Source organism: Manacus vitellinus, unplaced genomic scaffold (assembly GCF_001715985.3).
Source record: "Manacus vitellinus isolate BGI_N305 unplaced genomic scaffold, ASM171598v3 scaffold_9_pilon, whole genome shotgun sequence".
Taxonomy (NCBI): domain Eukaryota; kingdom Metazoa; phylum Chordata; class Aves; order Passeriformes; family Pipridae; genus Manacus; species Manacus vitellinus.
Window position 1 is genome coordinate 3,080,056 of NW_021940917.1, and position 26,807 is coordinate 3,106,862.

Consider the following 26,807-nt stretch of genomic DNA (forward strand, 5'->3'; position numbering starts at 1 on the left):
AGACAGGCTGAGCTTGCTTTCTGTGTTTCCCTGAGTGCTACCCTCCATCCTTCTGTTTATTGCCATTCTTGTTAGAGGTTTACATACCAATTTCTGTATTACAAACTTTTCTGCATTTCAGTAGATAAACATAAGTCTTTACTTCAGCAGTACAGGTACAAATTTCACAGATTTGCCTTATTCAAAGGGGACATTTTTCTTGCTCTCCCCTTCAGTGTTTTACTGATCCACACAGCGCACAAGCGGGCCCTACCACAGTTCCAGCACCCTTGCAGGCTGAAGAGGTGATGCTGGTGCACTGTAAGGACTGACAGTGTTTGAGAACAGGGCTGGGACTGCAATTTAAATAAATGTTCAGTTCAGAAGCATATGGCAGCAATCCTGACCTGAAGAACACAGTACATGGAAGAGTCGGTGATCCATGTGTCCGTTAACCTGAGTAGGGCTAGGCCTGTGCTGTGCTGCTCTGTGCGGCTTCTACAGCTGGACCTTCAGGGATATTCCTTTGCCACAGGATAAATTTAGCTGGTTGATTGTAAGAAAGGAGCCTGAAAGCAGCTCCAGTGGTACTCAAAATGGCAAATAACTCAGTAGTATATGTGTCCATACCTTTGTCTACAAGTGCAGCAGTAAAGTCCCATGTGAACATCCTTTTTATTTAACGATTATATGAACGTCCTTCAGTTTGACAGTAGAAATGATGAATGGAATTGTTTTCTTCTAGAAAAACCTTGAAATACCTCAAATGATCAATATGGGGTAAAATGGATGGGATCTTTACAACTTGTTGCTCCCTGTTTAATGCTGCACAATTTGGGATTCCCAGCATCTGAAGGGATATGAAATTATCTATACTACCTTCTTTCTTCATAGTATCTGCTCTAATAAACAGCATCTGAAATGAGACTATACAGAGAGCGCCTTTCTTACTGGGATGGTAACAAGCCAGCACCTCATGTTGAAAAACACCTGTGGCTTTGGAGGTTTGGTTTTGGTTTTTGTTGTGTCAGTAAGACAAGAATAATATTCTGCCATTAAGTGAGAAGTTCACTGAGCCAAAAGAGCACTTCTTTATATTTTCAGTTTGCAAACCAACACCATCTTTTATAAAGAATAATTTTAAAATTCTGAACACAATTTTTTTTACTAACTTACGTAGTATCTTGAAGTCTACTTTTGTGACTGGAGTTTTTAATACAAACAAAAGTTCTGATAATAAGCAAAGTTCTTTGATACTGCTTTTGACAACTCCTTCCACAAGAATGATGTATACCCCAAAACTGCATGTTACCAAACTTCAAAGAGATGCAACAGGACAGCAACGTATCACACTATGCAACTGAGAGCCTAGTAAAGGTCAGCTTGCGATCTGCTTAATACGCCTTGTCTGTGTATCAGAGTATTAAAAAAGTAAGATTATTGACACACTTTTCCACTTCTTGTCAGACATGATTTTCCTGTGCAGTGTGTATATGTCTGACAGAAGTGCTCTGCTCAGGAATAACCAGAAACCAGTTTTAAACAGTACTTTAAGTACATTTTCCCAGACAACACTAATAAGACTGTGAGGCCATTCATGTTCTGCTCCTTAAATCCTTCTCTCTGCTAGCTGATCTTCATCTGTGGTAAAAGTAGTCAGGTCCTCTCCAGGACGCCAGCTGAAAGGTAACACATGGACTCTCAATGACATGGCCTCCTAGGCAGGTGCCATCACCTTTAAAAGGAAAAAAAAGGTAAATCAGTTTTGATTTCAGGTTCTTGTTCCATTATAATAGTTTCTTACCCAATTAGGAAGAAGTTAGTTGTAGTGCTGTCTGTTTAAAGAATAATTTAAAAAGCTGTAAAATCCCAGGTACTTGCCAAGGAGGCATGGCAAAAGCAATCCCAATTTGGAAAAGTAGTGGGGTAATTTTTCATGTTGTTGTTAGTGGGGTTTTTGGTTGGTTGATTTGGTTTCTGTTTTCCCCCTTAAAGGTGCACAGGAATTACCTCACCCCAACCTATGGCATATCCTATATTGGTTAAAAGGAATCTGAATGTGGCTTCCTGCAGAAGCCATTGAACTGTAATAACCTTCAGGTCAGTGTGATAAATTAAGTTCTCATAAGGAATTTTTTTTCCCTAGCTGTTTCTGTCAAATTTGTTGAGGCTTTTGTTGCCTGAAGGCTGCAGTCAGAAATCTCACTTTTTCTGCAGAGCCTAAGTGACACTGATGTGTTTTGCATGAGAACCAAAATCAAAACTAGTCAGCAAATTACCAGTACCATGCATGAATCAATTCATCTATCCAAATGGTCTATAAGCTACCCAAACATACATTTGATGAAGTCTGAAATGTCTGAAACTTCTGAATATTCATTCCAATAATGTAAGCACATGTTTTCTATTTTCTGCTTTTCTTTCTTTAGCACAAGATCTTATTTTTATCTTGGGAGCCAATCACAAAGAAGTTGCTTCTAGTGGATTTACATAAAAATTTCCTCGTCAGCCTCCATTCCTTCCTGTTTGTAATAGCAAATGCTTATTTATAACATCTCCTCCCTCTCCCCTTGCACGCCCAGCATAAAACACTGTCACGTTATTCACAGTTCATGATTCCACCACAGAAGACTGACTTGCTCAGTTTTTTAATACACAGATGTTCAGTCTTCTGATAACCTTCCTCTCTGTGTGGGTGATAGAGACCTTGCAGCTGTGCAGCCTTTTGCATAGTCCCTACATGAAACTAAAGTACTGAAGGAAGTTAATTTAGTGCAAAAACTTTGACATGCAGAGTGGTGAACATAAGCATATCCTTCCAAAGGAAGGCTGCGGGTTTCCACATCACCTGATAAATACAAGTAATAAAACCCTGCTCAAGCAAAGTGGCAATGGTGATAGCTTCTGCCATATGTTTCGCATCTGATTTTAAAACACACTTGGTATTTTCCACCAACTCATGTATGTCAGGGCTCATGCTGCATGAGGACTGTTCTATGATCCATGCCACAAGCTATTTAATGTCTGTGTAAGACTTATAGTCTATCAAATATTGGGGTCTTTCTCTTAAATCTCCTGCTCTTAAACTCTTCTGCTAGATGACAGCATGGAGTTGTTTTACATTGCTGTGTGTTGCAGTTTCACATTTGAGCACTGTCCCTGAAGACAAAGATGAAGCAAAGAAAACACTCCACGTGGTTCATGGTGATTTCACTCCTGTGATTTCACTCCTGATTCAGCAGTGAGGATGCAGTGCACATTTTAACCACATAAAAGACTTGTTCTATTGAATTTACACTAGACAAAATGCCTGTAAAATAGAATCCTCCATAGCTATGGTTGAGTGCCTATCACATCAAGGGCCCTTGAGAAAGCTATTTGCCCTTTTGTGTACATTGGTTCTTTTCTCTTTTGTTTCTGATCTGAAGAGACCTGAAATGCTCCTTGAGTGTTAATGTTAACATACAGTTATACAAAACAGGTTAAGCAAAGCTAGAAGCCTTTTATGATCTCTCTTCAGCTCTTTGTAACTTTTAGTTATTACCAGTGAAAAGGACTAGTTACAAAATATCTGAAAATAACTGCTTGTCAAGCTGGTAGCTAGTAATACTACAAAGTGGAAATTCAATGGGAAGAAAACACACTCAAACATTCAAAATTACAAGGACTAAAACAGGGGCAAGAAGGAATCAATTTGACTGCCTTCAGTCCAAATAAAAATCCACTGCCTTTTTTGTGAACAACAATAATCAGATTTTGACCCTATTAAAAAAAAATATAAATAAGAGTACCTACAGGTTGTTCAAGAAGGACTTTACCATTGGCTTTATACCAAACACAATGCCAGAAGGAGATGCAAAAATTCCTAGCAAGAAGGCACTAACTTGAAGCAATATCCATTGTTCTATTGCAGTGAGTTCCCTTTCTGCAGCACTCATGACTAACTTTCAGGTCTGGGTCCAAAGCTTCCAAATGCTTCTGACATGGAGTCTCTCTACAGCAGAAACGCTCTGCTCTCACAGCTGTGAACAGGCTCTGTGTCATTTAACTATTTGTTCAGCAGCAGATTCTATGGGGTGCTGCGAATGAAGTTGATAGGAGGAAAAGGGAAAACACATGAGACAGCAGAGGCATGAAAACATTCCTCAAAACAGCAAGTGTAATCCAGATAGACATGCTCCCAATATACAAAATAAATGGCTCTTGCTAAAACGTCCCATCTGCATTTACATTTTGAGTGCTAATATGTATCAGCAGCTACTATGGAGATTCCAATATCCTCTAGTAAAAATTGCAAGACTCTTGACTAGTGCATTTTTTAGGACTGTCAGCAGAATCAAGGATTCTGTAGTCACACTAGCAGTTTCCCCACAGCAACTGAATTGGATCACTGACATCAAAGTAGCTTCATCTGCTCTCCACCATGGCTTGTGTTGACTTCTGGGTTTTTTTGGGTTTTTGATGCTATAAGGATCAAGAAAAGGGGAGTAAATTTATAGGCTAGCACCAAAAGTGCAAGCTGATTGTGCTTTAAATTGCTCATATTGACAACTGCCCTTGCGAGATTTTAGATGTTAGTGCACTGGGAAATCCTGTGTGCCCCCCTCCCATCTTCCACCATCTCTCCTTCCTACCCAGACTAGCAATGCCTGCTACAAACCCGGTTTCTAGGTGTGAAAGCTGAAAGAGCAGCAAGGCTAAGGGATTGGGTGGAGGTTTAGCAAAGCACACACACACTGCTGTAAGGTAAGGTACTCTGTTCAGAGACACTAGCTGATTTCTGCAGGTATGAGGTTCAAAGTACCGACCTTCTAAAAAATGTTCTTTTAAGGAACCATTACATAACCACAGATAAAGAAAATCAAGTCATCTTGGGGCGAGTGGCAGTGCAGAAGCACAGAGTCACTTTTAGATTGTTTCTGCAAGGACCTGAGGGTTCTCCTGTTCACTCTTTCAGGCCTGCAGCTCGCATTTGAAGGAGAAAGGCTTGCTCTGCTGGAAGACTCGCAGATTACTTCAGCTGAGTATGAGTAATCAGGAACAGTAAAGGAAAAGTAGTCAGAATAAAGCAAGTCTTTAGAAACCATTAATAGAGATTGTTGCTGATTTTTCCCCCCATGGACACAAAAGCCTAGAAGTGCATGTATGTGTGCACAGACCCACAGTTACTCAACAGTATCAGTGGTCTAAAGCCTCTTTAAACATTTGCAGAAAACTGTTCAGTCTTGTGCAACTGGAGCAACAGAAGAGTACAGTGTTGCCTAGCACAAAAATCACCTTAAACTACCTAAGCACAGAGAAGGGAGCTACAGTTTTCTTGGAGAGAAAGCTGAATCTCACAGAGCCCAAAATCATCCTGCAGATAAGCAGTTGTACCACGTTATAACAGTGTATGGCTAGAGAGGTCAGTCACCTTTTGCAGTGAGGTAGCTTGTAAAAAACCAGTCCCCATAAAGGAATTAAAAATCTTGTTTCATGAGCTTCTTTATTAAAATAAAGATTTTCCTGAATTCTTGTGATATGTTTCATCCTCCCAACTAATCAACAATCCTCCTTTTCCTTAGGGTGAAATTATATGCTGCAACTCCCATAACTGGCATTTAGTGCACAGGACAGGATGAAGCAATGTCTGTTTCTCACTAAGTCTGGTTCTGTACCTCTATCTGATGGCACCTGGCATATTACAGAAAACAATATTCTTGCTCATGCAAGAGTTAAAAAAAGTGTGGTGGGTTGATCCTGGCTGGATGCCAGGTACCCACCAAAGCCACTCTATCCCTCCCCTCCACAACTGCACGGGGGAGAAAAAATATAATGAAAGGCTCATGACTTGAAATATGGACAGGGAGAGATCACTCATCAATTACCATCACAGGGAAAACAGACTTACCCTGGGGGAGTCGTATTTGTTACCAATCAAAGTAAAAGCAGGATAATGAGAAGTAAAACAAAGCTTAAAAACACCTTCTACCCACCCCTCCTTCTTTCCCAGACTCTATCTCCTCCCCTCTAGTGGTGAAGGGAACGGGGATTATGACAGATCGATGAACCAACTTTATGATTTTATGATAATTCTCCATAATATTAATGTTTCAGACATCAGAGTGATAATTGGCTTAAGGCAATGTGTACTGGAAATGCATATACCTAGTATGTGAAGATACAGAGCAGCTACCAAGCACCTCCTCCCACGTGGAAGGTTGCATGCCTTCCTACTACAGTCAGCAGGGAAAGTCCCATTCTGCTTGACAGGAGTGCTTTTGAAGTTAGTAAAACCATTTTAGCTGGCATAGAGAAGCTTAGAGCTCCTCCTGCAGCCGGCAGTGAGGATTCCCCTAGTTCTGCTGGCAGAGAGCAGTGCATAGCTTCAACTTCCATCGGGAGTAAAATTAGTTGATCGGCCCTAATGAAGCCAAGGGAATCATGGCATCATACACAAATGCCCTGCACGACAGACTGCCAACATAAACTAGAAGTTCAGGTTTTATTTATAGACTGTTAGAGTGCATCAGCTGAGACAGCCCATAGATTTACTCTGCCACAATTCCAACATATGCCCCCATTTTATATTTCACTCCTGTTGTGGTTTAACCCCAGCAGGTGGCTCAGTCCCCCACAGTCAGTCAGTCAGTCACTCAGTCACTCACTCACTCTCCCCCAGCGAAATGGGGAGAAGAACTGGAAGGGCAGAAGTGGCAGATCTTCTGGGCTGAGATAAGGACAGATGAGACGAGGTGAGAGGGGGGGGAAATAAAAAAACCAACAAACTCAAAGAAAAACAAGTGATGAAAAAGCAATTTCTCATCAACAGATAACTGTTGCCTGTCCAGTTCCTGAAAAATGGCAACCCCAGAAAACTCCCCCCAGGTCTTTGTTGTTGATGTTGTTGATGTATGACATGAGACATGCCTTTGGTCAGAGTCATAAGTCCCAGCTGTGTCCCCTCCCCAGCTTACATGCTGCAGGGAGGACAGCAGAGTAAGATGGAGCAAGCCTCAATGCTGCCTAAGAACTACTAAACAGGAGCTAAAACATTTGTGTGTTATGAACACTGTTTTGGTCACAAATCCAAAACAGCATCATGGTTTGCTATGAAGAAAACTAACTCCAGCCAGCCAGATGTGCTACACCTCCCTAAATATAAATAAAGGAAGAGATACTGCACAGCTATTTCTTTTTCTTGAATTCATTGCCCCTGGGAAGCCTTGGCATCTAGAAGAAGCAGTGTTAATTTTCTTTGTTAAGATGTTCACTTTCTTTTTTATCTGAATTTAACAGCCAGGCTGATATTTAAATGTCCCTCTACAGACGTCTTTATTAAACAAAAATATTGGACAAACCAGTTAAAATGATGAAGTGGAGGGTACACTTTGTCATATGTTCTCGGGTAGAGACCTACCTTTGCTTCTTGCAATGGAAGTTTTCAAATACAAATTCTTCTAACACTGCCTCATCATAGCCTTTTTAAAAACAAAACAAACTTTCTTGGCTGTCCTTCACAGTAGTTGGATTTTCTATAGTATTCTTTTCCTGTTTCCCCTTCTCATAACTTTAAGAAGCCACCATGTAGCCTTGTGTTTGTTATCCCATTTTTGTTTGTGCTCAAAGAGCTCCAAAAAAGTAACAGGAGTCTTATCAGTAAGCAGGCCTTGAGAATGAAACTTTTTGCTACACCTCTTCTGGATTTCTTTCTGGTTATCACAGCTGACAAGACACCAGAAGCATCCAAGTGTTTGTTTTCAGAGGTTTCAGGTAGACTGTCAGTTTAAGGGAATTTTGACAAAGTTGACATTTGGTTAAAGTATGACTTTCTTTTTCTACCTCTTTTTTTTCCCCTGACACCACTTAATAGGAACAATTTCAACTGATGCACTTCAAATCAAAGTTTTTTTACAGTTTGAGAAGTAGGTTGGCAGAAGACAGGCCACAGTCACATGAAAGATCTGGGGCTTCTCCCCTGCCCCAGTGTCTTTACTCTTTTGGGGTGTGAATATTGTGCAGACAGGCAAAAAGCCATCTGTTGCACAAATGACAATCTTGCCATAGTGGCAAGGTCAAATGAAAATTGGAACAGATTTTCAGAGGCTATACTGAAAAAGCTGTCTTTAACTTACCTGGAAGCCAATAATATTTAACCACAAGCATACACCACCACAAAGATTAGGCTGAAAATTAATTGGAACCGTTGGCATGGTTTTCTAAACAGTGCTGAGCAAAGCTTGATGTGGTCTGTAAGAGCAATCTAAATATGTTCTGTACCAGTATGCAGAAACAATTTAGTAATTCTTCCAGTTCAGGCTCTATAATAGAGTAGTTCCTAATTTAGATCCACACAGTACAGCATTATTCTATCCTTTTCCTATTGTCATCAGCAACAAAACATTAACAGGCCCCATCATATATACTAAACAAAAGGAAGTACTGGAGCTAGACATCATTGGTTGCAACATGTGGATGTAGTGTCAACAACTAACTTGTAGGTTACTAAAAGGGAAATGCATCTTTCTTTTCATATCTTAACTGCAAACAACTTTTTATGCATTTTAAATGTTAATCCTTGTTCCCACTGCCCAAAACAATAATGATTCTGTATCTTTGGTTTACAGTACGGTGTCTTTCAAAGAACTAATAGTGTTGCTGCTACATTAAGTTATCTGTGTTGGGTAGAACAGCTCTAGAATAAATTTTAAAATGTACTCTTTACCTTGAGAGTCCTGCCCTTCACTCACTTCCACCAAATCAACGGAGTTCATTACATTTATTTGTAGTGCATCTCCCTGGAATAAAATACAAAAATTGAAAATTTACAAGTCATCACCTTTCTCTGGCATTTTCTAAGAACTGCAACATCCATCTTAGAAAGAGAACACTTTTGCGTAACTACACAGTGACTATGTGATACGTATTTAATTCCATTGCAAAATCAAGGCTAGTGAATGTCTAATATTAATGCTCACCATCCTCATCAGCCAATTTTGTCCTATTGAGTATTTCTTGGAAAAAGCACCTGTGTTCTGAAAACACCAGTGAAAAGAGATCACCAGTCATGGCAAAACAGCAAAACCCTGATCTAGTCCCTCATGCCACTAGTGCAGGTCCATGAGGGAAATAAATCGAGGAGGTCTAGAATAACCATCAACATGTGTGCTCCATGGGGCTTTTTGCTCCTTCTCCCATCCCTGGGCAGAGCTTTCCAACCAGGGAAAACTTCTCAACTCTAGAGGTAAGTGATTAATTAAAATCTTTGGTGAAATTTACAGTAAGCCACATCTGTGATCAAATGTGTCCTCCTGGCTCATATTTACCACCCCTCAGGGCAACCCTACCCTTACCGCAGAAGGAATAAGTCACACTTCAAGCTCCTGTGGCCCATACCTGCTCAGAGGTGTTCGAGCTCTGCACATCTTCATAAGGAGGAGGTGGTTCCAGACGGAAGAACACTTCAGCACCATTGATTCGCATTGCATAAGCATGGGGCAACGAAAGCCCAGGTGTCCTGCAACAAACAGCACAGAGCAAATCTGTCAGTATGGCTTTCCAGCTGCATAAAAATGTCATCTGCTATCAAACTCCATTGGCTTTCCTGTACCAGCTCTGATTTTGGGATCTCAGCCACAGCTAATGGACTCGCCAAGAGCTGCGAGACATTTTCTCAGAGGATGGCAGGAAGTTGCTCCTTAGGAGGTGCCTCTCTAGTGTGTTCCCCAGAGCTTCAAACATCTTTGTACTGCACCTAGGAACACATTTCGGTTTTACTCCAGAGATTCAGTTTTGTTTCAAAACATTCAAATACAGGTTGTCCACTCAAAATGTGACAGCCTAGCTCTGAGTTGTGTGAACTACTGAATTCTTAATTATAACAGAAATTCAAGATACTTCTTGTCGTAGGTTTGGAAAGAGATGTTGGAATTTCTTCCCCAGTGTTGCCCCCCTCCTACCCCCCTCCCCATCTGTTTCTTCCGGGATGGGGGGAATCCGGAGGGGGAGACGGAGCGGAGCGGCACACGCTGGCAGCGCGGGAGCCAGGAGCGGCGGGGGGAGGTTCCCTCTAAAGGGCGGGCCAGGGCCACGCCTTGGAAACCCTTTGTCGGGAGGATTTGTTTTTTTCCACCGATGGACAGAGGGGGAGCTGCCTTCGGTTTTTTTCGGCTGCCTCCTCTTTTTTTTTTTTTTCCTGAGAGGAAGGTTTTGGGGTTTTTTTCCCTGACAGATACGGCGTGGAGAGCAACTGAGAGAGAGACCGACCCATCTCGTAGCGAGGTAGTCTGCCCTTCGGGGCGTGAGACTGAGTTATCAGAGCTGCCTGACCTGAGACTGTGCCTGTGAGAAGGGGGACCCACTGCTGGTCGCTCACTTGTCTGAGCTGCTGAGGACAATTTGCCCTCGGCCCCCTGGTTGCCGCGGGTTTCTCCCCCAACCTGGGGAATTGGGACTTTGTTTTGTTTCTTTTGAAAGTTTTGGTTGCACCATTTGTTGTTTATTCGAGTTTGTTAATAAAATAAATGGGTTTTTTTTGTTTCCTTTTCCACACTTTGCGCTTGAAGCCTCCTAATTTCAAAGTTATAACCTTGTTAAAACTTAGACACTTCTGATCTTGTGTTTTATGTCCAGCTGCACATAAAAAGCCAAATTCAAACTAAAGGCTGTTTTTTTGATAATGCTTGATTAAGAATATGACAGTTAATCAATTCACAACAGGCTTGTATGAGGCAAATGTACCTCATAGCTAACCTTACTCTTCGGTTTTCAAAGAGCTCTCTGAAAGTTTAAACACAGCAGAAATCCCAAAGACCTTTTGCTGCATGATCTTTCTCTTAGGAGGCATCTCTGAGAGGAAGAAAGCAGAACAGTGCCTGGAGAAAGCTTTTTTTTTTGGCAAATGCCAATTTTGATAACACATATTTACATTACCCCATTAGCACTGAAAAAGTGTGGTGGTTGTTAGCAGAGTCACCAAGGAGACCTTTCCCACACAATCTTCAGAGAAGTCTGTAGCCCAAAACATCTCAATTCTTCTCTGCTTATTTTTCACATTTTGACATGTTGATACAGTACTGAGCAGTAACCTCAAGCAACACATGGAAATCAATGTTTTGCTCTCTGGACCCAGATCAGGCCTACAGGCATCAGAAGCGGATGCATCTTTCTACAAAGCAATGCAAGACACAAAAGCAAGTCCTTTGTCCCAGAATTTAGGGATTCTCTGGACACTGGTTGAAGGGAACAAAGATGACTGTGAAAATTATTTTCTTGCAAGCTGAGAGGAATGATGAAAACACCCTCGAAAGACTGCTTGCACAGAAAGGAAAAGAATAAAACTTCCAAAATGAGAACCTGAGAGTCCTTTCATGAAAGACTCCTGTCAGGGCAATGGAGGTAACGCATGGAGAAATCTGAGGAAAAGAAAGTAGCTATTTTGATTGCTGGTCACTGATTTTTAATATTAAAAATGGGGAAAATACAACATGTTAAACAATTTTTAATTTCAGTCTATTTCATCTGCTCTGTAAAGCTTCAGAATAATTTTGAAGTACAATGGAAACTGATGCTCCCTTGGCATTAGCTCACTTTTTTCCAGTATGTTCATGCTGAACTTAAATTCAATGTAAGCCACAAAATTATATACATTTTGCATCTTAGTTTTGTTTTTAACCATACCTGATCTGATCTACTCAGCTCAGTCCCACCTTGAAAATTAATGTTCTGTCCAACAATTATATTATGTTAAAACTTACTACAGAACATGCAAATAGGGAAACATTCCCTTGAGTCCCTTATTTATAAGTATCCTTTCTAGGATGTACCCAAACGATACTTTAAATTGGACTGAGGTAGATTTCTAGGCTCTAGGCGACTATCTTGTTAGCCCACATGGATCACCTCTTCCCTTAAATTCACGTCTTATAACATTTTCATAGAATCACAGAATATCCTGAGTTGGAAGGGACCCATAAGGATCATAAAAATCCAACTCCTGGTCAACTTTGTTGTTCATCTGGAAACTCAGCTGTAACTGTTTCTGTGGTGCCAACGCTGAAAAATAAAGCAATTGCTATTTTTTTATTTGTGAAATGATTAGATCAGAGATAGGAGTTGACCAGACATTTGTAATGCGAATTTTTTTTGTCTACCATTGAATAAGTGTAAAAGTTCTCCCACAATCAAGTGAGCAAACCAATTGGCTTTGATAGCAGAGCCTCTGCCTTTGCAATTTAAAGAGTGGAAGAGAATGGCCATCCATTCCAAACACACCCAAGGACAGAAATTAGGCCTGTCTGTTGCTTTAAACTCTGCACTGCTGCATAACTACCCTGAACACCCTGAAACAAGTAGCCTGACTTCAGAAAGATGTCACCACCACTTAAATGTTCTTATCAACAAGTTTTAACACAGTCATAGGCAAAGTAGCTACTCAAATTAGACCACACAAGCCTCAAGTATTGTTCATTGGCACCTATTGTGCTAAAAAAAAAAATTAAAAAAAAAAGAAAAAAAAGAAAGAGACTGCTGCTGGGAAGGAGATAACCATGTAGAATGGTAGAATGATATGCCAGATGAAGAATGACAGCTCCATTTTAAAGCAGGGGAACTCTAAAAAGCATGTTTCAACAAATATTTATTCTTCCAATGAAATCACATAACATTCTGTTCTCATAAGCAGCTTGAAACAAGACTTATATAGGAGGTTTTTAGTAATGTTTGCTCTTTGGTGTTTCAGAGGATTCGTTCTTTCTAAAACCTTCTGCTGTGCCATGATACCATTTTCTAGGAAATCCTAGGATCAGTGTTACCTCTGCCAGGACCACATAGTCTTGAAAGTCATGCACACTATTCCTGATGAAACAGTGAAATAAATTAAACAGTCCTGCACACTGCAAAAAGTTGGGACTTCAGGCAAGAGTAGAGCGACAGTCTGCTTGAGCATCATATTTTATATATCATATTGTATGTTCAGAACAGAATAAGGCAGCCCCACCTGAGTCATAAATTAATAAAAAAAGCCAAGCTGCAAATTACTTTGAAGAGCACATAACCACCTGCAGAATAGTGATTAGCTGGCCTGGCAGTGCAATCAAAACATACCCTTCAGTCAGCCCTAACTACCAGCAGGAGAAGGGGAATCACTCTGGCAGAAAGGTCCCTGAGATGACACAATTCAGGGTCTCTCACACAACTCTTGCCAAGTGCCTGTGTCTGGCTTCCCCTCACTGCCCCGACCTGCTCTTGACAGTATCATGTAAGTTTTCAGCTGTGTCAAACTGTAGGATTTCTCTTACCCAGAAACAGTTCCTACAGAATCTAAAGTAAAACCCACAACATTTTACCCCTTAGCCACTGTATTTATGCTGTCTCCAAAATCAACAAGTTTTTTTCTTCTTTTTTATTTCCCCTAAAGTCACAAACTTTTTCAGTCAATAACAGAGAAAAAAGTCTTAAACAAAAGAGTAGGCAGTGTGTTCAAAGACAATAAAAAACAGGAAGAGAGTGTACCATTTTACCTGTGACTTGTTTGGGGAGGACCAGAATTACAAGCTGCAAAATAGGAGGGAGGTGGCACCAGTGGGACAAAACCATCAGGATCCAAACTGTCATCTTGGTCTTCAGTCTGAAGTTCACCCTAGTCAAACAAAACTTCTGTTAAAACCCGTCTGAGCTACAGAAACTGCTGAATTGGGTAACCTAGTAATACTTTTAGCACCGCTGTTTACAGCCTGGTGCTCACTTACTAGGCAGGATCTTCTTGATTCAAATATCTGCCAGAAATGCAGGGCAACTGCTGTCAAGCAAACTGTAGTGGTGAGAGCATTCAGGGCACAAAGACCTAAGAGAACTTTCTGAAGAACATGAAGATGTGTGAAATTAAAGAAATTACATCAAGGTATTTGTAGATGTTAAAATAATAATAATAATAATAATAATAATAATAATAATAATAATAATAATAATAATAATAATAATAATAATAAACTAAATTAAAAAAATAAACACAGAAGACATAGGGTTGACTATAGCAATTACTTCTAAGAAACATATGTGATGAAGTCTCCAAGACTGGAGTAATGTGCAAAAAGTTGCTTTGTCCTATTGATTGTCCTGACAGAGATTCAGAAGGATTCAATACAGTTCAAATGTGATTTATAGTCCATTGATTCATCAAAGAATTATAACCTTTCTCTTAACTTCTGGGGGAAATCCAGATTCAAGACAATCACCATTAAAGAAATGTTAAAGCTCTTTTTGTATTTGAAGATTATGCTGATCAGGAGTTTTATTTCAGCAGTTTGTAAGCCAAGAAAGGTTGAGAAGTTAGAAAGACTGGTTAGGGTATCAAATCATTAGCTAAAATTTACATTCATATTTGCCCATACAGTCTTGTCTGGATTCCATTGTAGTTTTGGCTGAATAAAACACTTGGTTGCATAAAACCGCTTATTGGATCAGCAGTGCACTGATCAAAACCCAGAGATAACAAAAAAGCCAACAGAACCATGAAGAGCTTCTGACTGGTGTGGAAGACTAGAAAAATAACAGAATTTTTCACAGTAAACGCAGCAGCTACTTCAGCACTGCACTACTGCACAAGCACAGACATTATAAAAGCAGTCATATGGACCAGTGTGCGCAAGGTACCTTGAGATGAAGGTGAGCAGAACTGCATGACTTCACACAGTATGCCTTCAGTACAGTCTCTACTTCTGTGCATTTAGTGAGATTAATTTCTTCACAGCTGAAACAGGTCTTGTTTTCCTTATCCATCTTAAAGAAACAAAACTCCAGTTTTTAATTTTAACTGCTTTGTGCAACAGTTTTACCTGCATAATATAGAATCTATATTTTAAACTAAACCTGTGACCACAAAGAAGACTGGAAACACAAGATTATAGAATTGAACTTGAACAGTTTGGTATGCCAATGATTCATGCATTATAAGTACTTCTTATCTGAAAAACAACATTTTCTTTGATTCATGAGTGTATCTTGCATTTCTAAGGATGGAATGAAACACACAACTATAACTGCAACCTGGTCAAATCATTAATAGTCACATCCATACACTAGTTGTTGTTTGTAACTTTCAAATTAATATTGTCATCTTAGTTTTCAAAGTAGAAACTTGATGTTTTCATACCTAGAGATAACTGGGTTTTTAGCTGTGAAACTTGATAGTCATGTCAACACTCTTCCACCTATAGAAGCCACTCTACAGAGTAATTAATGACTGCAAGAATGCCTTTTGGCTGTACTCTATGCTTCTAGCCACAGATGGCTCAGAAATTCCTGAAACATTAAATCATCTCATCTGGTATAACATTATCAATTCTCAGTGCTGCTTTAGTACAGTGATAGTGGGTGAATCTAGATTACGAACTGCTTCTGGTCTTGGACTCTCACTGAAATACATTGGCATGTCAAGAAATCAACAATAGGCTTCTTGAAGCAATAAGGGAATGGAAATAGATATTTAAAGATCTTTCGATTAATTCTTAAAGTTCTTCAAGCTTTTACATACGATCATCTTCATTACCAAGTGATCCCACATTGTATCCTTCAATTTCAATTATTTCACAGTTTTTCATTCATAAATAGTTATTCTTGTACTTCTTAAGACAGCAATTTCAGAAAAATCTTTTGCATTCTGCCCTGTCTTGCAGATTGCTTCTTCATCACATAGAAGTGTTCTGAATAGCTAGTATAATTTGGTTTATATTATTTTTTTCCTCACAGTTCCTGCTGTAAGGTATCAACACAAATGGTCCTCACTAGGTGAGGCAAAACAGGAAAAATAATCCCACCCACAGATTATAATGGCTAAGATTTTTGTAGGTAGCTCACCATTACCCACTCAGGCTGTTTTCTATGCTTTATATTTGTCACATTACTAAAAAAAATCCTTTATGCTTGAATCTTCTTAAATTACTTGCAGCTCTACATTAGCACATTTTGTGATTTCAGCACAACAAGCTAATGTACCCTAATGAGAAGAAATAGATGTAAATCAGTATGTGTGCTCACCAAGTTGCATCTGGGTACTCTGGACAAAACCTCAATGTCTTGACATCCTAATACAAGTCCAGCCAAGCTCAGCAGAACACAGGTGATAGACAGCAGAATAAGCAGTTTATTCTGGAACAGCAAAACAAAGTTAACTGCAGTGGGAACAGGAACCCAACTCAAGGAACCTATGACAGTGCAAATCCCACTCACAAACTGAAGCTGGGAAAAACACTGCTTCTTTTTCGAAACTTCCCGTGACTTCAGTGCCCCAAGGTGTCTATTCCCAACACCTTTGTCTTTTCTCTCTCTCCTTATTCTCCACTAGTTATGCAGAAGTAAAATACATGCTACTATTGAAAATGTCAGCAGTAACAGCATAGGCAACTACAGTTTTTTCTGGAGTGCAAAGTATGATTTGCAAGCCCTCTCACTTCCACTGTGTGGTCATACTCTTCCACCATGTTAAGCTCTCAACACATTCAGACCAGTAAAGAAACCTGAAGAGGAGGAAACACATTAAGGCAATATTCACTCTGCACTGAATTTCCAGAATTATTTTGCAGCAAAAATAATTGAAAAATATTTGCCCCAGTATAGTGAGGACGGAGACACTTAAGAGATTAGTAATATGATTTTATTTCCTCCTGGATACTAAAACCAGAACATTCATAATTCAGATAATACCTTCAGATTTATAGACCATCTGAAAAATGAGCAATGGTAAGCGTAATAGAGTAGCTGATAAAACAATAGAGCAGCGGATAAAATGATGTCTCGCTTTCACCTATGCCCTTACAATCTGCACTTACGTGACTTGGGATATGGATTTTGAACACATATAAGAACTTTTCATGTCCCAGTTCATACAGCAAGATTTTTCTGTACTTTGGGAGAAAGTACTATGGGTAAGACTACTACTTTAGAGACAAAATAAAAATTAGGTTCCTCCTTTAAGCATTCAACCTTACAAAGCAAGTTTCAGATCCTTATTTTCCTAAAGAATCCTTGTTAATAACAACCTGATCATTCAGATTTCTTTGTAACAAAATGGTCCAAATTCAAAAAGCAGGACATGACAAAAAAAAAGAGGAAAAGAAGGAAATCATGAGGGACATAGGTTCAGTTCTTCTCCAGGCAGCTTTAGAGCAGATCCAGCAACAAGGACTTCCTAAACATGCACGAAGAACACAATGGCTTTCCCAGTTAATTTAAGTGATATAACATGGCTAGCTACCTGGAATCTGAAAAAAAAAATAAATCAGAGTCGATGCACAAATATGTTCCCATTTTCTGAGGTTCAGGGAAATATAATCACCCATGAGTGGATCAGAGCCAAAGAGCATTACTGTAAAAGCTCATTCCTTAAATTATAATATCTCATTACTAGTAGGCTTTACAGAAGTTTGACATTATCCCATAAGGCAGGTTTTAACCTCAAAACCCCCAATAACTGAAGTAGCTATTAGTATTCCTCTGAAGAGGACTGGGACTATTTTGTGTTTGACATACTAAGAACAAAATAAATATTAAGAGGAAGAGTATTTTCCCCTAGTTTTCTACTAATCATGAAAACACAGATAAGAGGATTTTAGTTCTAGTAAGCATTCTGAGTGACATTTGTTTTTCTCTACGAACACAGAATCTAATGATTTTTTAAAAATTAACTCCTTGCATACCACTCAAATGAATTTATACCATTTCTTATGCTTTTATCTAGATTATCTCAGTTATCCTTTTGATAAAAACTACTTTGAGAAAATCGTTTGACACAGGCATTTCATATAAAGAAGTACATTCAACACAGGGCATTGACAACTAGGAATTAGCCATTTTTTAAAGTGAAATAGAATCTGTTTCAACATAAAACATCTTTATAGTAAAAATCTCATGACATGTTATTAAGAAAAAGAAGAGGTATATTTGTCTTCTTTCAAATGATGAGGAAATGGAGCAAAGAAATTATGTGGCCAAAGTAAAGAAAGATTCAAGAAAAAAATAAGCAAATTCACATTTACGGTTTCTCCTTTGGTACAGAAGCTGCAATAGAAACAATTCCATGTACAGCTATACAAAAATTACAATCAAGACTCCTAATTCAAAATTTTGAATTAAAAATTATGGAGATTTTTTTAAAGAAACCTGGTAAAAATCAAAGAACAACAAGGAAGAGATGGAACATTATTACAGATATGCAAAACAAGGATGACAATTTCTGCATTTATGTTCTAGTAAATCCTACCACACATAAGTGTAATCTTGATCTGGTTTTTATTACATGTATAGTCTATTTTTGATGCATAATCCAATATTCAGATAATCCTGAAAAAGAAGCAGAAGATAAGAAAATTCCTCAACATACAATCTAAAACACTACCATGATCTGAACCATAACCATAATATTCACTACTACATATCTGACATTGGACAAGACAATACATGGTACTTCAATATCAAGAGAAAAAATCCTTTTTCTTTCTGCTCCATCGCTGCTCAGCATTTTCACTGAATCACCGAGACTGGAAGGGACCTCTTGAGACTGTCTAGTGCAATCTCCTGCTCAAGTAGGTTCATGGTGTCCCTGTTCGTGACAGGGGCCTTGGAACTCAATGGTCTACAGCAGGCTGCCAAAGACAACGTCCAGTGGGTTTTGACTGTCTCAACAGACAGTCACTTCACAACCTCTCTGGGTAACCTACACCAGTTTTTGACCACCATAATAGTAAAAAAGTAATCTTTTTTGTTTCAGTGGAATTGCCTGGTTTTTTCAGTTCTGCCCATAGCCTCTTGTCCTGTCAGTGAGCACCAGTGAGAAAGGTCTAGCTCTCTATTCTTCATTCCCTCACATCACATTTACACAGATGCAGAAGATCCCCCCAGAAGCCATCTCTTCTCCAGGTTGAACAGCCCCAGCTCTCACACCTCTCCAGGTATGGGAAGATCATATCCCTTCACCTGCTGGCAAATCTCTGCCTAATCCAGCCCAGGACACAGTTAGCTCTCTTTGCCACAAGAGCACTTTGCTGTCTCATGGACAGCTTGTTGTCCACCAGCATCCCCAGGTTTTTCTCTGCAGAGCTGCTTTCCAGCAAGGTGTTCCCCAGGGTGTACTGGGGTCACTTCCCTGCACAGGCAGGACTTTGCATTCCCCCTTGTTGAACTTCAGGAGATTTCTCTCAGCCCATTTCTCCAGCCTGTCCAGGTCCTTCCAAATGGCAACTTTTAGCATATCAGCCATTCCTCACAGTTTTGCATCACCTGTGAACTTGCTGAGAGTGCACTCCGTCCCACTGTAGAGACCACTCACTTAAGTAGTACTGGCCCCAGTTTCCACCCCTTGGGCTCAACTCTGCTGACTGTCCTCTGGATGGCTTGGCTTTGTGCCAGTGATCACAACTCTGGGCCCAGTCACTTTGTTTTCAATCCACCTCACTGTTCAATCTAACATGTATTCTGTTAGGTTATTTTATCAGTTATATTCTCCCGCAGGTGAAAGTTTAAACTTCTTCTCCATCACTATTCACCTATAAATAAAAACAGGTATTCCACTTTATCCCAGTGACAGAAGATCCCACCCAGAGGAGAGAAGTACTTCTCAACTTAGAAAAAACAGACAAAGGCAAATATTGTATTTTAAAAGTCACAACAGAGGTAACTGGTCTTAATTGCAGATAAAAATGGAAACTACTCAAATTGAGGCTTTAGTTTGGCTCACAGCCTTCATCTTCTGAGCATTAGATACACAAGGACTGTGAACAGCTGCAGAAAGTTGTGAGGAACATTTATATGAAGTAAAATATACGAAAGCAAAGTGTATTCTAATGTTAGACACAGTATTCGCTATTGTCTTGAATGGATTATCTCTTCCAGCTAAAAATGTCATCATGCATTTTGAGGATTCCAAGGAAGCATAAATTTGCATAATAAAGCCCTGACACTATTTTTCATTCTGCATGGGGAGACTGCTTGTTGTCCTGCTGCTGCTGCCATTGAAGGGAATACCTAATGCCAGAGAGGAATTGCTTTCACTTTAATATGTGCACACAGGACTGATGCCTACCCAGACACTACAATGAAAGAAAAACTTTCATTCCACAATCACCAACTCTTATATCCATATACAGCCTACATATATACTTTATAAACATCCTGTAGGAAAAGGCAATTTAATTTATTAATTGTACATATGCACAGCAATGATAGCAATAATTAAAAATTTTGAGACTTTACTAAAGTTCTGTCAGTTGTGAGAGCATGGAGACTCATAACAAAACTGTCACCAAAAAAAAAACCACACAAGTAAGAGTCAAATTAATTCATTTAATAAAAAAATCACAGATTTCAAATAAAGCACAAAAACACCCTATATATACATATGAGGGAAAAGCTTTTGCAGCATAAAATGGCTAAAAGCCTCTAATGGCTTTTCATAGTCTCACACTTAAAAGCATTATTTCTTTTTAATTTTCTTGTACTGACTGTAAAACCTTTGTATAATTACCACTTAGTGACCTAATGCTGGAGTTCTGAACATGAGCAAAGACGTTAACATTGAGCTATTTTACTTCAAAAATCAAGAAAAAAAGGTACTACTACAGTAACTCTCACCATAGCACAATGACTTTGCTTATCATAAAGCACATGAATAGGGAGAGATTGGTTTTCAGGGGTAGGGGCATGGTACGCAGCTTCTGTTTACAGTGCCTTATACTGTTACTAGCAGGGCTGAAATTTAAAAACATCATCAGAAGTAAACATCTTGGTCTAAACATTAAATTTTGTTATATTTAAGCAAATCAGTCAAAGTGCAGATATCATAGCAGTAGTCAGCCCTAAAAAAAAATCTTTATTTTAAGGCTGCTGGGATGTATTTTGTTTCTGATAAAAGTTTTCAATTACATACAAGGTTTACTACAAATAAATTCTTCAGAAACTTTCAAGGTTATAAATAAATGCTTGAATTTCATAAACTTTTCTGTTTTCAAAGGAAAAGTTGTAAATTTTTGTCATAAACCAAAAATACTAACACTTTTGAACTATAAAAAAAACTTTCTAATAAAAATTTCAAATCCTTGTTACAATACTGTAAAACATGAGAATAATCCAGATTGAACGACACATGCTGAACACAAGACTTTGACTTTTCTGTCAAACCCCACAAAGCTTTACATGAAAACTGATGGCATGTATGAACACAAAAGCTGTCATGCTAGCTAACAACAGAAGCATAAAGCACTTGATGTAGCTGAAAGCCAGAGCTGCATTCAAACAGTCTGCATGTGCTCTGTTAATTTCTTGATCCAAGCATTTGCAGATACTGAACTGCTCCCAAGTGCTTGCAGCTGCAGCAGTTAAACTCTACTCAGCATAATAAATTGGTGTCTCGCTGGACACTGGCACTTTCATTTGATCACAGCTAAGTCTTCTCTTTAGCAGCAGAACCCAAGCACCAAGCAGCCACCAGACAGATGATTAACTTTAAGTCTTTGTTTCAGTTGGTTAAAAAAAAAAACAAAACAAACAAACCAGAAACAAACACAACCAGAGTCACCTAAAAGAACACTCTGCAGGATTGCAACTAATTTGTACACGACTGAAAGGAAAAGATACTTCACTACCCAAAGGCTTTTGTATTCAGTAAAGCATGTACAGCTGCAGGCAACAACGGGGAATACAACACAAACTCAAAGTGCATTGACTAGTTCAAACTGGCATATCAGTAAGGACAGAGGCTATTATAGTAAGCATGACCTGTTGAAGATGTGAGTTGCCCTCAAGTACACACAAACTAACAATGGAGATTTTATGTTCTTTCTGAAAAAAATCAGTTCCTTCAGTTAAAAATAAGATTTAAAGCCGTATGAAAGGAAGGAGTTTAGGACCAGACAGGAAGGAACCAGATTCTATGCATGGAGGGTAACATTGACTCCAGAATGGTTCAGAGTCAATACCCAAACAACTTGGAGGGGGAGGTAGGAAGTTTCTCTTTCCCCATTAAATACACTGGGACAGGCCTGCAGAGGAAGAAACATAGAATCATTAAGGTCTCCAAAATCATCAAGTCCAGTGTTAACATGGCACTGCCTCAAAATAAAATCAGCCTCAGGACATGTTACAAGCTGACTTCCAAAACTGATTAACTGATATCCAGAACAGAAAAGCCTCAAACACCGAAATCCAAGGCAGGATTTCAGAGCCAAGGTTTCTCAGTGGCTGCAGTGCTGAAGGCCAAGCCTTCCTTGCAAAAATGTCCTACAGAAGATATGATTATAATTTGATTTTGCCTTGCAGTACCCTGTGTCCCAGATACATTATTTATCTAGTATCTTCCCATAGTGTAATACAGCTGTAAGACAGTGTGGATGGCAAAACCCAAATATGGCTCTCAATTTTATTTTTTAACAAGTCTTATCACAGCCATCCCTCTTCAAGACTGATTTACTCTCACAGATGGTGCTACTAAAGGTCCACTACAGCTCTAACTAATGTGTTTTCCTTCCTTTCTCCCTTCCAAGGATAAAATATGAGCCACTGAAACACCACAGCCCATCCCCAGCTCCTCTTACAGCGTTGCAGCCCTGTGCTTTCTCCAAGGATCTGCGGCACCAGAGCCTTGCTGTCATAGGAAAGAACCAAAATTTGGTTGTTTTTCCCACAACCAAGACCTTGGATTAAAGTGGCAGCCGCAGAACAGACTGGACCTTCACAAAGAAACAAATGCAGACAGTGAAAAACCACCACCTAAAGACAGGAAGATGGAGAGAAACATTTTGTGAGCCAAGACACCAGCCTTTTATTGGAGGAGCTAGACTGATGCCATGCAAAGGAGCTGCAGGCAAATATGTGTACTCCAGCAGGTTTCAGAGATGAAAATCCTGAATCCTGAAATCCTGAATCAGAACAGCAAATAGGTTTCTTTTAGAAAGAATTAGTACTTTTAAAGGGAGCAGAAATAAATGTCAATTGCATCATAAAATTTCCTAAGTCCACAAACTGACAATCAAACCCAAAATTTAGATAATACAGAAACACATAAGAAACAGCATCACCATGTTCTTGAGCATACCAAAATCTGCTCAGAGGATCAGCACCTCCTCATGGACAAATTCTGTGGCACTCACCAGTCACTGTAATTTTGCTCATGACTCAGCTGTGGGAAGCAGAGAAGTTAGATGATGGAGCTTAACCATCTACCCCTAATTACAGCCCAACTGTTACATCTGAGGGCTTATAGCACACACCATGTAAAAATAAAATCTAGATATAATTATTCAACATGAGCTGAAAACAAAGCTGTTTTGGGGCCTTTGGGGGTATGTGAAGAATTGCAATGTCAACTGTATCTGAAATGGTAACACTGGATAGTACTGTAAGCTGGCAAGACTTCGGCTTGCACTCAAAGCTGCTATCAAAAACACTACAACTCAGCTAAGCTTTAAAGCCATTTCCCCCATTTAAGTTTAAGCAGCACTGCCTCAGAGAGCTAAATTATTTATTCTAAGCCAGCACTTCCTTATACATACAAAACCACAAAATATGTTCTGTAAACAACGCTAACAATTCTTCCACACATGGTCCATTCTTGCCCTTACTGAGGACTCCAGCCATGCAGGAGTCATGGTCTCCTCTTTCAATAATTATGATTCTACAATTTAAAAAGAGAGACTCAACCATACAGGTTTTTTCTTTTTTCAAGGAGAAAGAAGAGATTTCTCTTTTAACCAATGACTATTAAATCAGAATCATATTTTGATAATTTCCTTACAAAATTTTAATCCATACTTACCAAAATCATCACTGTTGTCTTCCATGATGTCAACCCTAAGATTCCACATAACATTGCCTACAACATCAAAAACATCAAGAAGTGAACAACTGTTCATGAAATGCCATTTACTTGTTTTTTTATTACTGTTCTGATGAATGGTACTTTGGAACACTACAACAACATTGGGAAGATATGAAGATGCACTTTAAAGCAGAGAATAACAATCTGTGCTTATGAGGTTTTTCATTCCTAAAAACATCCTGTGAAATAACACAACCAAATTTAAAACTATTCTTTTCTTATTTTTTTCCTCCCAGAAAACATCCATGGGGGCAAGTAGTATGTCAGCAACTCTGACCTCCACAATTGCCTAAAATAATTATATTCAGCCAGTTGAGCACTTGTTCTCTGCAGCATGGCCAAGCAAATCTAAAAACTGGCTCTGTGTCTCCACCTTGTGTCGCCACTCCAGCACTTCATGAAGTGCCTACCTCTTTCTTCCATTGTGCTGATCCGGCCCTCTTCTGACCATTCTGGTGAACTAAAACCCAGAGCATGAACCCTACCAAAACCAGCGAAGAGCAGCAGCACTATCTCCATGAAATGACTTGCTGTTTAATCAGATTAATGCCAGTATCAGCATGAGGAAAGAATAGAAGTAAAAGTACATCCTTCTGCAACAGCACTTGTTAGACCAAACTTGCTGAATCACAGAACTGAACCCCACGACTTTCTTTATCTTAGAGGGCAAAACAACCAAGGAAGGAGAAAGAATTGCTGTAGAACTGAAACAAATAGCATACCAAATCTTTGTGACTAAGCCAATAGACATCAAGCTCCTACACTAAAAAAAAAACAAGAAGACTAGAACAAGCAGGAAGTCATTCACTAACATTTTTATTAAGTTCCTTCTGCAACTTCATTCACTTGACATGATCAATCTGATCTAGCATAAATACGACTTGATGAAAACACCTACTGATATCATCACTGGTGTTGCAAAACCACATACACTCTGCAGTTTCATATCAAAGTATTATTTGAATTCTCTGACTGCAAAGTGGTCACACAATTTTATAACAAAACACACCAGTACTGATGTGAATTGCTTTTTTGCGTTAAGGAAAACAAGACTTAATTCATTACATTTGTTAAAGCTTTAAGATAAGAAAAGTCTTTCTCAAAGCTTTCCTGGCTTGCACTTAACAAGTCATCATGTCGCATCCATAATGAAAAAACCCCAAAAACTAAACAACAAATGAAAAAAACCAAGCCAAACCCCCACTCAAAACAGATCAATTCCAGCTTTTAATGACCACTACTTTTCCAGGTTGCTTCTGGGCTAAAATTTTCACTCATGTTGTTACACCCACAAGGTATTTTCAGTAACTTTTCCGAGTGTACTATTGTTTCAGAGATAGCATTAAAAAATGCCAAACAAAAACAACACCCTTCTTCATTATTAAAGATACTGATACTTCTATTTTCCATGTGCAATTTTAAAACCTTTTAAAAGCATAAGCATGGTTCTGTGTGCAGAGTTCAAAGAAAGTCCAGAGCTTATATACTTAAACTTATACATATACTTAAACTTCTTTTAGCCTAGAGTAAAGAAAAAAAAAAAAAGATGAAAGATCACAAGAGATATCTAAAATACCCATTTGGATGGCCTGGATTTCCCCCCGCTGCCCAAGGACTGTGTGATCCCCAAACCACAGATCATGGAGCATGTTTTCACAGGTGGTGAACAACACTGGCAATGTAATTTAAATGTCTGAACTGAGGGATAGGCTGATGCTCTTCACACTAGCAGCAGGAGCTGAGCGTCCCAGCCAGAGAACACAACTTGCTCATTGCTCGAGGGCCCAGAAATTGCGACCAGTCACCCTGACCCTTCTACTCTTGTTGATTTCTGCTTACCACTGCCGAGCTTCTGCAACACAAACTATTATATATATTCTGCATTTATAAAGCTATGGTTTAAAGCAGAGTTCAACACGAGATGGAATAACTTCTCTCAGGGCTCTTTACAAAACTGTCTCAAGCCCATCCATTTTTTTTCCCCCTGGAACATTGCTGTTTTCTCTGTCACGAGAGGAAAGGCGCAACGCATAAAATCAATACACAACACAATGCAATAAAGCAATATATAACATCTACATACACAGTGACTTTCGAAAATCCTGTTTCTAATTGCGTAAAATTACTTGCGGGGGGGGGGGGGAAAAATGCACGTCAGGAAATAACTCCCCTATCTGGGGTCAAGCTAACACCCTGGCTAAAGTGTCAGCGAAAGCATTACCTGCACCCTATTGCCAAGCGGGCGCTGAGGAGCGGGACCGGCGGCCGCTCTGCCCCGCAGGTGCTCCGCAGGTGCCCCGCACGCCCCGCCGGACCTGCAGCTGCTACTTACCAAGGAGCCGGCCCAGATGGAGCACGCGTTCTTCATCTGCCCGGCTCTGCTGAGCCACACCACCGCGCTCAGCGCCACCAGGGCGTTGCCCAGGCCGACCTGCAGCAGCGCCAGCCCGAGCAGCGAGACGGCGGGCGGCGCGCCCGGGGGGCATGGGCATGGGCATGGGTATGGGTATGGGCGACCGCGCTGCAGCTCGTCTGGGCGGAGCGGCGGCGGCGGGAGAGCGGCGGCCCCGGCGGACAGCGAGCCCTGAGCTGGCCGGGGTAGCGGGGCGAAGCTGTGCGGGGCGCCGCGGGACTCCGGCATCCCCGCCGGCAGCGACATGGTGGGCTGCCGCCGCTCTCCCGGGCGGCTGCTGCGGGCTCGGTCTGGGCCGGGCGGGGCCGTGCCAGCCCCCTCGGACGCCCGCTTCCCTGCGGCTCCGCGCTCCGCTCGGGTAGCGCCGGCCCCGGCCGTGCCCTCCGCCGGGCGGAGCCGGGACCACCCCCGCAAGGTGCCTCTCCGCAGCTCCGCCGCCGCTCCCCGGACTGTCCCGGCCCCGTAGCCATCGCTGCCCTCCCGTCCTGGCTCACCCTGCTAATGATGCTGCTGCTGCTGCAGCCGCTCTGCAACAGCCTCGGAGGGTTTTAACACTTCCCTTGTTACCACGCT

The 26,807-nt window shown here is 40.2% G+C and overlaps 1 protein-coding gene across 2 annotated transcripts; it reads right to left on the bottom strand.

Moving 5' to 3' along the window:
- Positions 1-931: 931 nt before the first annotated feature.
- FAM189A2 (family with sequence similarity 189 member A2) lies at positions 932-26,236 on the bottom strand. 2 transcript variants are annotated; one of them, XM_018085906.2, is made up of 9 exons: positions 26,154-26,236; positions 23,759-23,815; positions 15,994-16,104; positions 14,611-14,736; positions 13,707-13,814; positions 13,479-13,597; positions 9,355-9,475; positions 8,684-8,756; positions 932-1,658 (listed from the first exon to the last, which is right to left on the bottom strand). In XM_018085906.2, exons 1-9 carry the CDS (start codon positions 26,187-26,189, stop codon positions 1,636-1,638), a joined length of 774 nt encoding a protein of 257 aa, XP_017941395.1. In that variant the 5' UTR covers positions 26,190-26,236; the 3' UTR covers positions 932-1,635. The 2 variants fall into 2 exon arrangements, with proteins under 2 accessions (XP_017941395.1, XP_017941394.1); XM_018085905.2 differs by having other exon boundaries at positions 934-1,714.
- Positions 26,237-26,807: the final 571 nt, after the last annotated feature.